General features: G+C 46.5%; 1 protein-coding gene across 1 annotated transcript in view; it reads right to left on the bottom strand.

The window, feature by feature from the left end:
- Positions 1-18,428, bottom strand: part of COLQ (collagen like tail subunit of asymmetric acetylcholinesterase) — a 778,371-nt gene that overhangs the window by 333,520 nt on the left and 426,423 nt on the right. The window contains exon 10 of the mRNA XM_085630419.1: positions 993-1,028. Within this exon, the coding sequence (XP_085486545.1) occupies positions 993-1,028 (36 nt within the window). The remainder of the gene's footprint in view (positions 1-992; positions 1,029-18,428) is intronic.

The raw sequence follows: 18,428 nt of genomic DNA on the forward strand, positions 1-18,428 counted from the left end.
TGTGTTTTTGTGGTTGAGTGAAATGCTTTGATTTACTATACCTTGTAAATTCTATATCTCTGGAACCCTCTGGAGGATCTTTTTCATTCATGTGTCTAAAAATACATACAAACGCGGTCTAAATTTGTGACAGATTTCTTTGGCTTTGAGTTGATTTCTTCTTCAATTGTTTTGGTGCTGTTTAAATGCTTTACACCTGATCTTTGTGTAAGCGTTACTGCTCACAGCCACAGCTACCCAGGGTTGAGCTGAAAGCTTGACAACTGAAACCTAAGTGTTCTAAAGGGATTCATAAGTGTATTACACAGAGAGGTCATACAACCACAACATATAATATACCTCTTTTCCACACAAGGTTACACTGGTGAAATCAAGCAGCTATCTGAGAGGCACAGACCACATCTGTGTTTATGAGGGAGCAGAGATTGCCTTCAAACATTATCAATGCATGCACACTCCATACATTCAATCCATGGATCAGGCTGGGCTGTTCCTACATTCATCAAAACCCAGTAGTCTATCTCGCAGCATTTGTACCAGGTGGGGCTACCAAGAGCCATTGGTTTAAGTTTCCTCGCAATAATCAGTTTCAAGTGCAGTGTTGGTTATTTTGATCGTTAAGTTGGCATTGTTATTATTCAGTTTTGTATTACTGAGAAGTTTCTTAAGGATCAATTTGATGGTAGAATGGCTTGGGGTGTTAGTGATCAATTTGGTGAAAGTGACCGGCTTGGCTCCTAGTCAGTTTGGTGCTGTTAATGCTCGGTGTGGTCTCTGTGATCAGTTGTGTATAGTTAATGATCTTTTTGGAGGTGGTTTTATTTCGTTGTGTGGTGTTATTAGTCTGGTTGTTCTTCTGCTGTCACTGATTATGTTGACTGATCAGCTTGGTATTGCTATTCATCAAATGGAATTATTGAGGAGTTCTCTGTTAGAGTTTAGTTTGGTTCAGTTTCCTTGGTGACCGTTCACACTGATTCTTGTTCACCTACCTTCTGTCCTAGCATCCCAGGAAGGCCCATACTTCCCTGCAAAGAAGAAGAGGAGGTTACACAGAGTAGACATGCATTACAGCAGTTGACAATGTGTTTCACTGAATGTCTGATAAGTTCCATGCAAGTTAGTGCACAGTAGTATTTATCCACAGTAAGTCTGAAGCTTCGAATGGTCCCTCATTCTTCAAATTAGTGATTCCCAGACACAGCAACAGAAAGCATTGGACATATATCATTACCATGAAAATATATTCCTAACTAACTTTGCTTTTATTTTACATTTACAACGCGTCAGGTGATTACACTGTAAAAGTAACCCAGTTGTCTTGTTTCCAAAACAAAACACTCAGCTATTAGGGCTCACTACCAACCCAAGGTTTGAAGCACACTGAGGAAGAGCTTGTAATATTACTCTCAACACATCTTGGGTGCAACGCTACCCTCAGGGGCAGAATCATGCTCTAAATCAGTGATACTTAAAGTACGGCTCAGGGGCCGCATGCGTCCCTGCTGACATTCACATGCGGTCCCCTGCTCAATGACCGCACTGGGCAGCATTTTACTTGAGAGCGAACTAACATTCAGCTATATATTAAATAAATGGGGAAGCGTTGATTTACAAGCTAACTGAAGTAAAAGAAAAGAAGCAAATAATGTATGCTGCAGCACATAACTTTAAAAAACACATTAATTATTTAAGAAATCTTGCAGCAAACGTTTAAACATTGGACTAATTCTCTTCGAAATGCAAAAAAGTGTATCTCATTAGCATGCAGAAGTGTTTCATCTTAGTACATCAGATTGTAGCAGTGCATTCAGAAGTAATTATTTAAAAGTGATACTTTTCAAAAATGAACAAAGAAACATAAATGTCCACTCCCACCCTACAACAATGCCAATAGTGAACTTAGAGGCTAGTCAGTTGTCATGTCGATCTCTCTGGGTGGCCTGGGTTGTTGTTATACATGGACAGCGTTATAGTTTCTTAAATCAAACACAAGAGAAGCTTTTGTACAGTGCATATCCTGACCACATGTATTTGATAGTGCTCTTACATGTGATGATGAGGAAAAAGGAGGCAAAGTGAAATAAAACAATTGCCAAGGATCACTCAATTTGGCCAGGTGGGGAAGCCGGGATTGATTCTAGGAATTCTGGTTTCACATTGTGCAATTCAGTTTCATTCCAATCAATAATGAAGTTACACTTGACTCTCCCAAGGTATTACTAGCCACCAGAAAAGGCTTACCCTAAGGTGTGGTAGAGCGATAGCGATTCAGATATAGCATAACAAAGTATTGTCAAATCTATGACTCTTCTAAAGACTAAGGGCTTGATTTAGAGGGTAGTATCGAATGGAAACCTCAGAATAACTAATTGAATCATTGACTACACCATGTACATGCTTCATTTACCCAACACCAACCTTGCCTTCCCCCCATGTCCCCTCCAGCAAAGCCCCATTCCAACCATGCTGGCATCAATGCAGCCCTGGGACACACCAGAGAAAATACTTTGTAGCCTGAAGAAAAATATTTACGAGTACCATGATCTAAATGGTCAGTGAAGTACACTTTTTCCTCTGATAATAGCACACTGGAATGGTGTGATTCTACGGCTCTACAGCCATTACCTTCTCCCACTACATAACCCACATACTAAATCTCTCTCACTTTCTACTCCTGATCACTTGTGCCTAGGACTAGATAAGGTATTATTCCCATCCTAGTGAAATTTTGCAGTTTTCATTGCCTGGCTTTGAAGGTGTATGAAACGAGTAACTTACTTGCAACAACAGAAGTCCAGCTTTGGTATCTTTCACAGATTAACAGGCTGGGAGTCCCATGCTAATATTACCCCAGCAGTGTAATGAGCAGTATAATGTTAAACATAGCCAAAAGGAGATATATATATATACATATTATATATATATAATCTACTGGCGGTTGCCAGTAGGTAGTTATAGTTAGGACCTAGTTTCCATAGGAAAAGCATTTTTTGACTTGCCTATAACTTTGGCTACTTTGACCAATCTTCATGATTTTTTTTTTTTAAAGTGTCAAAGTATGTTCTGTGTGTCATGGAAAGTTTGGGGTGATATGTGCAGTGGGGACAGAGAAATAGTGGCGGAAAATAAGGGTGACTTTGTAATGTTAATTCCCATAGGAACGCGCTGTTGAACCTACAGCCCGAACATCTGAACGGAATTACACCAAATTTGGCAGAAAGGTAGATGTTCTTAGGCAGATTGTGCTTTTGCAAATCCGTTTAGTAGTTTTTGGTAAATTAAAGCTGAACAAGATAGTGATATCTTTGGCTGTGGATATTTCGTGGCGGTTTCCCGATGGTCGCAGATATTTTGCGATGATTTTCCGGTAAATTGCGAATGCGCGTGCCAGCTGTAATGCTTTGATTGGATTGAGGCAACCTGAACAGAAAGTTGGGGCTGCCATTTTATCGATCGGAAATGGTTAAGGGGGCTGAACATTTCTGTGTAAGCTAGCATAAAGGGTCAGGGTGGAGGTACTCTGACCCTAAGTATGAGAAATGGGGGTGTTAGTGACACAAGTTATGTGCCCAAAATTTTTTTTTTTTAATTGTGCGTGATATAATTCCAACAATGCCATGATTGCCAGCGTGCCCCCTGCATACCATTGCGAGGACATCGCAAATTTTGTGGCGACACCACGAATATTGGTGAAAAGTTTAAAAAATATATATATATTTGTAAATACTTGCCGGTCACTGTCACAAACTCATGTATGCACTCACAAACTCACTCAGACACTTAAACACCCATTCACATACTCACTCAGACACTTATACATCCAGTCACATACCCACTCATGAACTCATGCTCCGACACATGTACCCGTTCAGGTACTCATGCACCCATTTACAGACTCACTCGGAGAGTGACGCACCAATGTACAGACCCACTCAGAGACTTGCACACCTACTTAGAAACCCACTCATAGAGTAATCAGTACAGTCTGATACCTACTTAGAGACGCTTACACTTACTCACAGACCCACCTGGGCACTCATGCACCTACTCAGATACTCATGCACCCACTTACAGACTCACTCAGAGGGTCACGCACCCATGTACAGACCCATTCAGAGACGCAGGCACTCACTTACTACTCACATACTCATGTATATACTCACAGACCCACTGAGACACTCAAACACCCACTGACAGACCCACTGAGACATTCATGCATCCACTCACAGATTCGCTCAGATACTCATACACCCACTCATACATCCATACAGTCACTCAGTCACAGACCCTCTCAGAGACGTATGCACTTAGTCACTCACTCATATACTTAGAGACCCACACACCCACTCACAGAATCACTCAGATATACACGCACCCACTCAAAGACTCACGCATACATTCACAGACCCACCCAGACACTCACCGTCACAGACCCACTCAATCATGCATGTGCCCATTTACTCAATGATTCAAACGTATGCTCTCTTTCATAGACCCATTTAGACACTCATACACCCACTCACAGATCTACTCACACACTCATACACCCACTCACAGACCCACTCAGAGACTAAGGCACCCAGTCACTCATACACTCAGAGACTCATGTACCCACTCACAGACCCACTCAGAGACCTAGGCATCCAGTCACTCATACACTCAGAGACTCATGCACCCACTCACAGTCTCACTCAGAGACCCACGCACCCACTCATAGAACCACTCAGACACTCATGCTCCCAGTCATAGGCCCACTGAGAGAATCATGTACTCACTCACAGACCCACTCAGACACTCATGCACCCACTAACTCACCCACTTAGACACCCACTAAGACACTTATGTATCCACTCACAGATCCAGTCAAACAGTTGTATACTTACTTACAAATTCACAAAGGCACTCATGCACCTACTCACAGATTGACTCAGAGACTCATGTGACCAATCACAGACCCATTGAGACACTGATGCACCCACTCATAGATGCACGACAGTCACGCAGTTTGTTACAGAACCATTGATACAGTGATGCACAGTCTCACCGATCCACTCAAATACTAATACAGTGAATGAGAGACTTACTGATACAGTGATGCATGAAGTCACAGATTCTACTGAAAGAGTTATACACTGTGTTATAGAGGTATTAAGGGAGTTATACATGCTATTATCAAGTCATTTAGATAGTCATGTGTTCGGTGTGTTTGTTATAATTCATTTTGCAGTTATAAGTTTTGAATGTGGTGGTGGCTGAAAGTCACTTAAAAAAACAAAGGTTACAGGGATGTTAGGAATAAGCATTTGAAAAACCTTAGAAATTTAATGAACAAAACAAAGGTTACAGGGACTTTGTAGTTAGAAAATAGAATTAAAAAAACCTTAGAAATTCACTGAAAAAAACAAAGGTTACAGAGACGTTATAGTTAGCCTGACATTTCACTTGTACAAAACCAGAGAAATTCAGCAGTTCTGGTTACCTCCTCTAACTATAACTCACCCCCCCCCCCCCACAATGCACTGCTTATGACCTCACATATTACATCCCTCATGACATAGTTAGTGACATAATTGATGAAATCTCAATTCACATCACTGATTACATCATCCTGAGATTGTGAGTGTTTTCTATAAGTTACTGAGTGTTAAACATATATAGTAAGGTAACTCGCTGTGGAAGTGCTTGTATGGGTAAGTGAGAGGATATGTAAGTTGTGTATAGAAGAGTGATTGGGTATATAAGAGACTGTATACATGAGATAGTGGGTGTGTCAGTTTTTGTATAGGTAAGCGTGTGAGTAGCTGTTTTAATGTCAGGGGTAAGTCCATTGAAAGGGTAGATCAGTTTGCATGCTTGGGAACATGTTTAGCAAGGATTTGAAATGGGATTCCCTGATTATGGCTAGGGCACAGCAGACAAGTAGAGTAGTTGAGGGGCTCTTTAGGTTCGCCTGTAAGCTAGGCCACAAGCCAGTGCCCGAGCTGGTTACCCTATTCCATGCAAAAAATGCTCGTCAGTGGCATCATATGGGGCGGGCGTATGGGGCTATCAAAGAAGTCGCCCGCTACAAGTAGTGGAAAATAAGTTTATAAAACGCTTGTTGATGATTCCAAGCAGCTTTGCCACCTCATTTTCTCATCGAGAAGTGGGGATGGAATACATAGAAGATCGTATTGCTGCTGCCCCTTTGCTCTTGTGGGCCAAAATCTGGGTCTCAGAAGAGTTACAGTTTTCCAGGGAGATCATCAAAGACTGTATTAATTTGGATAAGTCTGTGAAGATCCCCTGGCTTCGGTTTTTGAGAGATAGGTTATCCGAGATTGGGTTGGGTGAGTACAGCGCAAAGGGTATAATTAAAGAGGAGTATAGGGTCTGGGCAAATTCACGTAATTTACAATTGGAGGCACCCGGCCCTAGTTGCCCTTTCATGCTCAAACAGCAATATTACCTATCCTTTACAACGAATAGCCAGATGCGTTTTCTTTTAACAAGATTTCGCCTTACCACTCTGTACTTCTTGGCAGCATTCCCCAAACAATCTGGGTGGACGGTCAACCTTATTGCCTGCCCATGTGACAATAGAACTTCTCAGAGCACCTTGCACTTTACGCTTTTTTGTGCACTTTATAAAGAGCCACGGAGTAGATTTTTGTTACCCCTACTATTGAGTATTCGCCCATGAACACATATTGAAGGGTACAGATATCTGCAATCACTTACCAATCCTGTTATTTGCACTGCTGTTTTACATTTTATTAGAACAGCAATGGGCATCAGGAAACTATATTAAGTGCAATGAATGGGTGGGGAGTTGAAATGATCTGTATTCCTTGTTTTTATCTCAAATTGGTTCAAATTTTACGGCTATTATTACATCTATGCATAAGTATGATTTTAGCTTATAAAGGAACTTTTATCTTATTACTATTTTTTTATAAAGAAAAAATGTGAATTTTAAATTAGTATTGCTTGATTGGCGAAACTTTTGTGGCTGTGTGCTGAATAAAGGTAATTTGACTTGACTTGAGTAGCTGTGTGAGTATCTGTATAGTTGACTGAGTTGGTGTATCACTGGTTGTAAATGGTGAATCCGAGGGTGCCTGAGTGGCTGAATGGGAGTTTGAGCAGATCCATTAGTGTCTGTGTAGATGAGTGACAGGGTACATTAGTGCTGTCTCAGGGCATCAATGGATGTGTAGGTGGGTGTATGGGTGAGTAAGTGGGTATATGAGTGGCTGTATATGTGAACGAATGGGTGTTTGAGTGGTTGTATGGGTGAGTAAGTGAGTGTGAGAGAGGTTGTATGAGAAAGTATGTGGTTGTCTCAGTCAATCAATCAATCAGGGTTTTTGAAGCGTGCTACTAACCCGTGAGGGCCTCAAGGTGCTGGGTGGGGGGGTTCGAGCAGCTCCCTGGTCATCCAAAGAGCCAGGTCTTGAGATCACCTCTGAATGGGTGAAGTGTCGGGTTTCGTCTGATGGGGAGGAGGAGTTCGTTCCAGGTCTTCGCCGCAATCTAGAAGGATCTGCCACCCGCTCTGGCCCTGTGGATGCCAGGAACAGGCTAGGGCTGGGTCGGCAGAGCAGAGGTTTCTCTTGGGGGCGTGGAAGGAGATTAATTTGTTGAGGTATTGGGGTCCGGTGTTGTGGAGGGCTTTTTAGGTGTGTGTGAGCAGATTGAAGGTTATTCTTTTTTTGATGGGGAGTCAGTGGAGGTCACGGAAGTGTTGGGTGATGTGGTCATGTCGTGGGATCTCGAGGACGACTCTGGCTGCGGCATTCTGGACGGTCTGGAGTTTGTGTAGGAATGTTTTGTTGATTCCGGCGTGGATCACATTTCCATAGGCCAGTCTGCTGGTGATGAGTGCGTGGGTGATGGTCATCCTGGAGTCGGGGGGGATCCATTTTAAGGTCTTGCGAAGTAAGCAGAGGGTGTTGAAGCATGTGGAGGGCACAGCATTGATCTAGAGGTTCATGGTGAGTTAAGAGTTGTGAATGATGCCTAGGTTGCGAGCGTGGTCCGTGGGGGTGGGTGAGTTTCCGAGGACGGGGACAACAGGTGTTGTCCCATACGCAGGGGCTAGAGCAGAGGATGAGCTTCAGGCAGATGCTGCTCATCCAGGTTGTGAAGTTCTTTATCCCTTCTTGGAAACTGTGCCTGGTGATGTCGGGTTCCTTGGTGAGGGAGATGATGAGCTGGGTGTCGTCGATGTATGAGACTATGTTGAGTCCATGTTATCTGACGATGGTTGCTAGGGGAGCCATGTAGACCTTGACGAGCATGGGGCTGAGGGAGGATCCTTGGGGTACTCTGCATCTGATGTCTGTAGGTTCGGAGAGGAAGGGCGAGAGTCTTATTCTTTGTGTTCTGCCTGAGAGGAAAGATCGAATCCAGTCTAAGGCAGTTCCCTGGATGCCAGCCTCTGGGAGTTTAGCAGCAAGCGTGTAGTGGGAGACAGTGTTGAAGGCTGCTGAGAGATCTAGGAGGATGAGGGATGCTATGTGACCTTGGTCAAGACGGGAGTGGATGTCGTCAGTGGCGGCTATGAGGGTGGTCTCGGTGCTGTGGTTGCTGCAGAACCTGGATTGATAGGTGTTGAGGATGTTGTTGGTCTTTATGAAGTGCGCTAGCTGGGTGTTGATGACTTTCTCGATGACTCTGGCGACGAAGGGGAGAAGAGAGATGGGCCTGAAGTTCTTGAGGTCTCTTGGGTCTGCGGAGGGCTTCTTGAGGAGGGTTTGACTTCGGCACGTTTCCAGTCATTGGGGAATGTGGCGGTCTTGAGGGAGCAGTTGATTGGTCGTCATAGTTTGGCTGCGATGGCAGCCCTGTGGAAGATGTGTGGCGGGCAGGGGTCAGTGGGTGTTCCAGAGTAGATGCTTTTCATCGTCTTTCCAGTGTCTTCTGTGGTGAGAGGGGTCCTGGTGAGGATGGTCGGCTGGATGGCGTCGCTGGTGTGGGGTGTTGGGTCGGTGCTGTGGTCTTAGTCGTTAAAGTAGTTGTAGAGTGTCTTGATCCTGTGGTGGAAGAGGGAGCTGAGTTTGTTGCAGAGGTCTTGAGAGGGAGGGACGTCGGTAGTTTCGCTGTTGGATCTGGTGAATTTGTGTATGATGGCGAAGAGTTCCTTGGAGTTGTGAGAGTTGGCGAGGATTCTGTCTTGGATGAAGTTTCTCTTAGTTGATTTGATGAGTTGTAGGCGGAGCATGCTTATGGGGTTTTGCTGTTTCTCTATGTTTGCTTCAATCATCGGCAACAGTGCCTGGATTCTAGGAGGTCTGTGGTTAACCAGTCGGCTTTCGTGTTGTGTCGTCTGGCAGAGTTCTTGAGGGGGTGAGAGTGTTGGCGCAGTTGAAGATCCATTGGTGGAGGTTATTTGCTGCTGTTTTGGCATCTGTCGTGTTAGGGGGAGGAGTGCAGCCGAGGGCGGTGGTGAGGTATTCTTCAGTGATTTTGTTCCAGTTTCTTGCTGGGGAGGCGAGGCATGCGCTTATGTGTGGTGGGTTTCGAGAAAGAGAAATGGATGCAGTGGTGGTCCGTCCAGAGAGGTTCTGTGGTGTGAGTGAAGCGAATGTTGTCGAGAGTGTGTCCTGCCGTGTGAGTGGGGGTGGAGACAAGTTGCTTCAGTCCAATGTTGGTGAGGTTCTCTAGGAGAGTGGTGGTGTTGGGATCGCTGGGGCTTTGTAGGTGGAAGTTCAGGTCTCCGAGCAGTATGTAGTCCGTGGATGCGAGGGCGTGGGAAGCGATGTTGTCTGCTATGGCGTTGGTGAAAGGCAGCGGGGGTATGGGGTTCTGAAGGTGAGTGTTCCGTGGAGCGTTGTTCTGGGTTGGGCTGGATCTGGAAGTGGATGTGTTCCATGAGGGGCGAGGCGTTGTCCGAGTTTGTGGTTGTTAGTCGGAGGGAGCTTTTGTGGACAGTGCCGAGGCCTCCTCTGCGGCGGTTGGGGCAGTCTTTCCTCAGGATATTGTATCCGTGGGGGGATGGCAGTTATGATGTCAGGTGCAGAGCTGGCGTTGGTACAGGTCTCTGTGAGGAAGGTGACATCGGGTGAGTGAGTATTGAGAAGGTCCCAGAGTTCTACGGCGTGTCTGTGCAGGGAGCGCACGTTGAGGAGGATGCAGGTCAGGGGCTTGTGGAAGGTGGCATCCACGGGTAGGGGTGGCTGTCTGGGTCTGGAGGGGGGTGAAGGTGCGGCGGCGAACGGGCCTTGAGAGTTGCTTGGCAACAAGAGTTGGCAGTTGTTGTCGCGTCCAGAGTTGAGTGCGTGGAGAGTGCTAGGGTCGTAGTGGCAGGGGGTCGGAGTGACAGGGTCCCTGATGATGGTCACGGTCAGCTTGCGGACGGGCGCAGACAGGCTTGTCTTTGGTGCGCCAGCGGGACAGCCATGCACCGGCCGCCAATAAGTAGGGGAGGGTGAGCAGCTGGGAGGGGGGAGAGAGAACGCGCTAGAGGGGGGAGGGGCCGTGGGAGCAGGGTGGCAGGGAAAAGACAGCAGGAAAAACAATGAGAAACAGGCAACATGCAAAACAGGCAAAGACAGAAAGAGGCAGACACACACAGAGCGGACTAACGGAAGAGCAGGCTCTTCCACCAGACCACCAGGGATGAGGCGCAGCCAGGAGCCTGCGGGTGGAGGAGGGCCTCGAACATCTATCTGGGACATCAGAAAGCGCTGTGGGCTGTTCCTTAGCGGCAGAGCTGCGCGAGGGGAGAGCAGTTACTCTGACCAGGAGGTCAGAGGTCTTGCGCATTGTATAGGTGAATGAGTATATGTATTAGCATGTGTATAAGTAACTTAATGGGTGTGTGAGTATTTGTATGGGTGAGTTAGTGGCTGTGTGAGTGACTGTGTAGGTGTGTGAGTAGGTGTATGGTTAACTGATTTGCTGTGTCTGTAGCTGTATGGGTGTATGAGGGGGTGCATAAGTGTATCTATGTCTCTATAACTGAATCTGTAACTGACTGTATTGGTTAAGTGAATAGGTGCATGAGTGGCTGTATAGGTGAGTTAGTGGGTGAGTTGATGTGTACTGCCTGTATGGATAAGTGACGAGATGTGTGTGTTTGTATTGGTTCTGTGAATGAGTTTGTTAGTGATTGTGTGGGAGTGGGTGTACAGCATGTTTTATGGGGTTTAGGTGGGTGTGTCAGTGTTTCTCTAGATGATGTCATCAGTGATGTAATTTCAGATGTCATCAGTGATGTCATCAGTAATATCATTTGTTATGTCACTGACCGTTTTATGAGTGACGTAATATGTGAGATCATAAGCAGTGCATTGCGGGGCGTGAGTTATAGTTAGCTCAGGTAACTATAACTGCTGAATTTCTCTGGTTTTGTACTAGTGAAATGTCAGCCTAATTATAACGTCCCTGTTTTTTTTTTCAGTGAATATATATATATATATATAAATATATATATACATACATGCAAATACATTCGTATATGCGCAAACGTTTTCAATAGAAAAGTGTACGTTAAATAGAGAAAAACTGCGGAGGGCATGACTTGCAGCGCAAATTAGGGCCGGCATGTCCAGGAGGATACAAGATCGTACACAAACCCAGGACCTCGGGACGAGGGGGAGGATTAGGAGTTATTTTTAGGGAAGATCTAAATATTGTTACCTTATGTATTGATGATGTCTCAGGTGTTGAAATCCTCGGGATATCGATCAGAAATGACTCGGAACATTGCATTACTGGCCTAATCTGCTATAGACCGCCGGGCCATTTTAGCGCAATACAACAACAGGAACTGATTACTGTGCTCGATAACATGGCATTATCACACAGCAGGTTATTGATATTGGGAGATTTTAATTTAGGGGACAATGACCAATCGCACCCAGCCTTACATAGTATTACACAATCCTGCAACAACTTGGGCCTGAAACAATGGATAACCACCCCCACACATAGGCATGGGAACATACTGGACCTAATATTCGCTGATGAGGATCTCGTCACCGTGGGAATAATCTCACCAGTAGACTGGTCTGACCACCACCTTATAAACTTTAACATCCACACGGTGTTTAACACAGAATCAACAAACTCACAGACCAGGACCTTTACTAGCCGCGACTGGAAGGGTCTGCTAAAAAGGAAAGAGGAAGGGAAGTCTGTTTTCAGTCTAGTTGATACTTCGATTGTTCCTGAGAATGATATCACCACCAATTACCACTCACTATGCCAGGAGATAACTAGGCAACTTAATGTTATTGCTCCACTGAAAGTCATCAGAAAAAGAGGGAAACCCTCTGCGCCCTGGTACACCGATAACCTGAGAGAACTGAAAACTATCTGCAAAAAGGCAGAGAGGCGCTGGAGAATGAACTATTCAGAACAGGAGAAGCTGGCCTGGAGGCAGACAATTGGGCACTACAAGAAGGAAATTAATATCGCCAAAGCTAACTATTTCGCAGACTTAATTCTTAACAGCTCCAACAAATCCCGCGACACCTTTAGATTAGTTAAAGAGCTGTCTCACCCTGAGTGTGCCAACAGTCAAATTAGACCATCACAAGAGCTATGCGATGGTCTAGCTTCCTTCTTCCAGGAAAAAGTCGCAAAGATAATCGAGAACATGAAGGACACCTCCTCCCCCCTAGTGCAGGGCTGCAGCGAGAAAAAGGTAGGAAATATAAGACCCTTCACTCCAAGGATAACCCTGGAGAATTTCGATACCCCGACGGAATTAGAATTTGTGAAGACAGCCCTCAGCACTACTTCGGGATCTCCGCTGGACCCCCTCCCGCACAAAATACTAAAGGAATTTGGGAACGAGTTCTTTCCAGTACTTCGACGGTTGTGTATACAGTCCCTTGATACAGGTACTGTACCAGGGGACTGGAAATTAGCAGTCGTCACTCCCCTGCTGAAAAAATCTAACCTTGACCCAAGCTGCCATAAAAATTACCGACCCATATCACTCTTGCCTTATCCAATCAAGATCATGGAACGGCTGGTCAGCAGAGGTCTGGCCCTGTTCCTGGAAACCAATAACATCTTGGAGGAAGAGCAATTCGGCTTTAGACCAGCACACGGGACTGAGTCAGCTCTGCTGACGGTGCTGGACGATCTAAGAATGAGGGCGGACAGGGGAGAATCAGCAACTCTTATTCTGCTCGACCTGTCCGCCGCTTTCGATACGGTAAATCATGACATCCTACTGACCAGACTGCAAAACATCGGAGTCGGGGGAGCTGCGCTTGGCTGGTTCCACTCCTATCTGTCAAACAGACAGCAGGCAGTAGCAATTCCTCCGTACCAGTCGGAATTTGCTCCGGTACCTTTCGGGGTCCCACAAGGGTCCGCAATAAGCCCAATACTCTTCAATATTTATATGCAACCTCTGCTGGGCATCATCAAGACTTATGGTATCAGCGTGATCAACTATGCGGATGACACGCAGTTGATGATTTCCCTTGATGGTACTCAGGCAGACTCACTCGAAACTTTCCACTCCTGTCTGCGGGAAATGACATCATGGCTCAAACAGAACTCTTTGCAATTCAACAGTGAAAAAACCGAAATAATGCATTGCAAAGTTGGCAGAGTCACCAGAAGTCTTCCCTCAGACTTCTGGCCTCTGGAGCCCAGGAAGTCATTGCCCCCGGTAAAGGCAGTAAGGAACCTTGGAGTGAGCTTCAACGAGAATCTGAGTCTCGAGACCAATGTTAACAAGCAGGTAGGCAGCTGCTTCGCTCTACTAAGAGGGCTGCGTAAACTGTTGCCTCTCCTACCAACACAGGTCAGAGCCACTGTAGTAAGAAGCACTATTCTCAGCCGCCTAGATTATTGCAACTCCCTATTATTGGAGTCTCCTGCTTACTTGATCTCTAGACTTCAGACTATTCAGGCAGCCGCGGCCAAACTGACTCTCTCTCGAGGGCGAAGAGCCTCCACTACCATTGCCTTGGCGGACCTCCACTGGCTTCCTATACGCCAGAGAATTCTGTTTAAATCCCTATCACTGTTTTTAAAGCAGTACACGGGATGGGCCCTCGTCCACTTCAACACAAATTTAAGTGGTATGAACCCACTCGGTCTCTTCGATCATCCTCTTCCAGACTTATTGACACCCCTAGGTTCAGGAAAGTCACCTGTGGTGGGAGAGCCTTCAGCATAGCGGCAGCACATCTGTGGAACAGCTTACCTATCGACATCAGGAAAACAGATGAACTGATGGCCTTCCGAAAAAAAGTGAAAACCTGGCTCTTTCCCAGAACCTAACTGTTCAGACTCATAAGACTCCCTTCCTTGCTCTCCCTGTTGCACAAAGTTTTTAGCTATTGTACACAGCGCCAGGATGCCCGTAGGGTTACAGAGCGCTTTATAAATGCCATAAATAAATAAATAAATAAATAAATAAATGGTGGCCGCTGCTTAGACTTGCTCCCCTGGGTGAACAAATATCCAAACGGTGTGGCCAACCCAGTCAAAGCCGCCCAATGGAGAAGAAGAAGCACCGGAACAACGGCTCTCTGGGGCCCCTCCAGAGCTGCTTTATGGGTCCCATGGATGGAGTAGGGTCCAGCGATCGTGGCCTAAGAGCGGCATAGGGCAGGGTCTGCTATGAGCTACCTACCCAGCAGCCACTAATGCCACATCAGGAGGGAGAAACACAGGCTTCCCTGAGGTGGGGGGTGCCGGGGTTTCACCTCCTCCTGGCACTTGGCAGGCGACATCGGACAGCCGGTGACAACTGTGAAGGTCTGTGAGAAGAGCTGAGGCTGAAGTATGTGCCTGAATGTGGTGCGGAGTGGAGACAGCTTTTTCCTCCCACCAACTTAGCAGCCACAAACACAGTGCATGCAACAGAAATTGCGGGACCCCCGACATGGGGTGGATCGTTGGGGGCTTTCCCTTCACCCTGACTTACAACAGGCAACAGAGTCACGGATATTGCCATGAATAAAAATCAGCCACAAAGAGCATGGGGGCTGAGGACTGCAGCAGGGTGGATACAAAGACAGGGAGGCCCCTTGCTTCCCCGGGAGCTGCCGGAGTCTTTTCCACCCACCTCGGGGCACAGAGAACAAGGGGGTCCTGGAACTGGCCTTGCCTCATAGCGACTGCTGCCTAGCTGCAGTAGACTGCTTCCATAATAGGAAGCAAACCTATTCAGCTGTCAGGAGAAGGCTGGCCCAGGACCTGAGGTAGCAGGGCACTGCTACATCAATACCCTAGAAAGGAGGTACAGCTGCCCAAAGGAGAAGACTAAGCCCCCCCCCCCACTGCCTGATGTTGGCCTGCTGCCCATTGGGAGTGAACACACAACAGAAACATGACTGAAGACAGTAGGGCAGTCGAAACCAGCCATAGCATACTTAATGGAGCTCAACAGGAGGGGTGGTGCCCTCCCCCACACGCCACATGGAGATGGCGAAACCACAAACCAAGATGGACGAATACACCACGCCACATCGAAGCCATCAGAGGAAATTAACCACCCCTGCTCCCCGAAGCTGCATCTGTGTGGACCCCGCAAAGCAAATCCTTCAACCTGTTTGTTAGATGCACACCACCAATGAAGCACAGATGGGTGATTCGGACTGGAACTGGGACTGCTACGCCAAGACCTATGCAAAGTCGCGGATAGAGTTACAGAAGCCAAACAGCAAATCACTACAGTAGAAGATATGGTCCAAACACTGACCATGGACGTCCACTGCCTGAAAGAAAAACTAAGTTACTTGGAGCGCTGGGTAGAGGATGCGAAGGGAGGCTTATGGTCGAGCAACCTGCACCTCATTGGAATACCGGAGGATGCAGAAGGACCCCACAGAGGCATTCCTTACTGCTTGGCTAAAGACATGGATGCCCTCTGATGCATTCTGACCATGCTTTATTACTGTTGTGGCACGGCCACAGCAGGAGGCACCCTACAGGCTGATGATTGATAAACTCCTGAACTATGCTGACCGAGACAAAATCCTGAGGCAGGCCAGACTCCAGGCTACCATGCTACTCAACTCAGCGAAATCAGATTATCCAGACTATAAACTACAGGTACAAAAGCAGCATAAGTCTCTCACTGATGTGAAACAAAAGCCAATGCAACTGACTTATATGCTGATGTTCTCAGCTAAACTGAAAGTTATACATTTGAGAAAGACTCACTTTAAATCGCTACAGGCTGTGTGGGACTGGCTAGACATATGGATGCCGGGGCGGAGGAGCCCAACTCAGGGACCCACTGTTCGGGAGCACCATCTCCAGCACGTTTCTCTGCGTACAGAGAGACAGGGCATAGCAGAGGGCCAGCAACAGCGATCCCGAAGGAGGGATGTCTCTGCCCAACATGACTGACCCCTTGACACAGATGAAAAGACAGCAACACCGGTGAACATCCAACAAAGACCGAGGGTCTGGGAGAGACCCTCCCTGGGACTTCCATGTAAGTCGCATCCGACTGAACTCTATATATATCCTTTATCATGATTGCCTTATATTTCTAGTTTGGGGGCATGCGGTGCCTGGGGGAGGGGGGATGAATGGGCCACACAGGATCACCATGGCACATATCAGATAAATAGGATGGGTCAGCTGCATAGATACATGTTCACATGGTTTTTCATCTGGCATGCGGCCTGAGCCACAAACCCCACAACAAATGTTCCTATGGCCAGGAAGGGGTGACGGATACTTCACATTGACAAGTATTGGGAGGAAGGAAGTTGGGTCGTCTTTCATTTGCTTTGGTAACTTCTTTCATGTTCAGATTAACAACAAGCACACAGGCAAAAATCTTCTACACACTGCACCATACCACAGACCTGACATGACAACAGTACAAGTTCTCTCATGGAATGTTAACAGACTAAATAACAAGAAAAAAAGCGGTGCAGTATTCCAAAACCTCAAGAGGTACCAGCCACCAGTGGCACTACTACAAGAAACACACTTAATAGGGAATAAATGCCCCGTCCTCTTCTGAGGCAGATACACTCGAAAATATCATACCGGACATACGAACCAATCCAGACGGACCGCTTTCCTACTTTACAAATACTTCCTGCTACATGTCCCAAATATGCACCACGATAATCTTGGCAGGTTCACTGTGATTAAAGGATAAATGGGAGAGACACATTGGATCATTGCCTTAATATATGCCCCCACACTAATAGAAGTTACCCTCCATGCAGTCCCACATATTCTACATCCAGACACATGCTTGTTGAAGAAGACTTCAACTCAGTTATGATCCAGGAGGCGGACACTTATTCCATCTTCACGCGTAAATCCACAATACTGCACACATGGGCCAACTCAATGGTGATAGACAACACTTGCCACCTGCTACATCCCCATGCCGTGGAATTTGTTCTATTCCTACCCCCACAGGACCTCCTCCGGGACTGACTACTTACTTACACCCTCCGCTGACATCCATACACTGGCTACCACACATCTACTTCCCCGGGCCCTATCCAACCATGCTCTAATAATGATAACACTCAAGTAACCTAACCAAGAGCAATTCGGATACTGGAGTCTAAGTGCCTGGTGGCTGCAGGATGCTCTCTTTGCCTTCTTTCTCAGACAGCCCATAGAGGACAACCTAGTCATCGACAAAGCCCAGTCAGGAGCCCAACTCCCCTTTGGGAGGCACTACAGACAGCCCTGAGAGGACAGCTTATATCTTATCAGATAGCAGCCAAGCACAAACAACACAGAGACATAGTTACGCTAGAAAAAGACATAAAAGTGGCCAAAGAGGAACTGACCGGACCACCAGACGAACAGAATAGGCACAAACCAGAGATGATGAGACGTATGCTCTAGCATAAGCTGCTAGACATGGCCACAAGGGCACAAGCGGTGACTCACTACAAAATATATGAAGTTGGAAACAAGGCAGGGAAATTACTGCACTGGTTGGCAAACAGGGAACAAGACTTACGGCTGGTCCCCAGTATCACAATATGCACACACCACACATTCACAGACCACAAGCCAATTGCCAAAGAATTTGCATCCTATTATGCTTTGCAGAGCAACACACATGCACCCAGGAATGAACTCGCCTGATCATAGAAGACCTGATCATACCACATCTCAGGGAAAAGGATAGTCTGAGTCTTGAGGAGCCTCTGACAGCAACAGACATACAGGCAGCCATTCAATCACTCTCTACAGGGACAACATCCAGCCGCAATGGCTACCCTTTGAAATTCTTCAAGAGGTGCGCCTCACTACGCCATTGCTAGAAATGTACAAGCAAGCCCTAGAACAGGGATACCTGCCCCACGATTTACAAGGTGCCATGAATTCTGTCATTTTCAAACCACACATGCCCCTCGGCCACTGCGAATAGTACAGGTCTATTTCTCCACTTAATATGGAGACCAAGATCCTGGTAAAGGCTCTAGCAAACCAACTAGTTGGGGTGATCAAGTCTCTGGTCATATACGGAA

This window comes from Triturus cristatus, chromosome 10 (genome assembly GCF_964204655.1).
Source record: "Triturus cristatus chromosome 10, aTriCri1.1, whole genome shotgun sequence".
Lineage (NCBI taxonomy): Eukaryota > Metazoa > Chordata > Amphibia > Caudata > Salamandridae > Triturus > Triturus cristatus.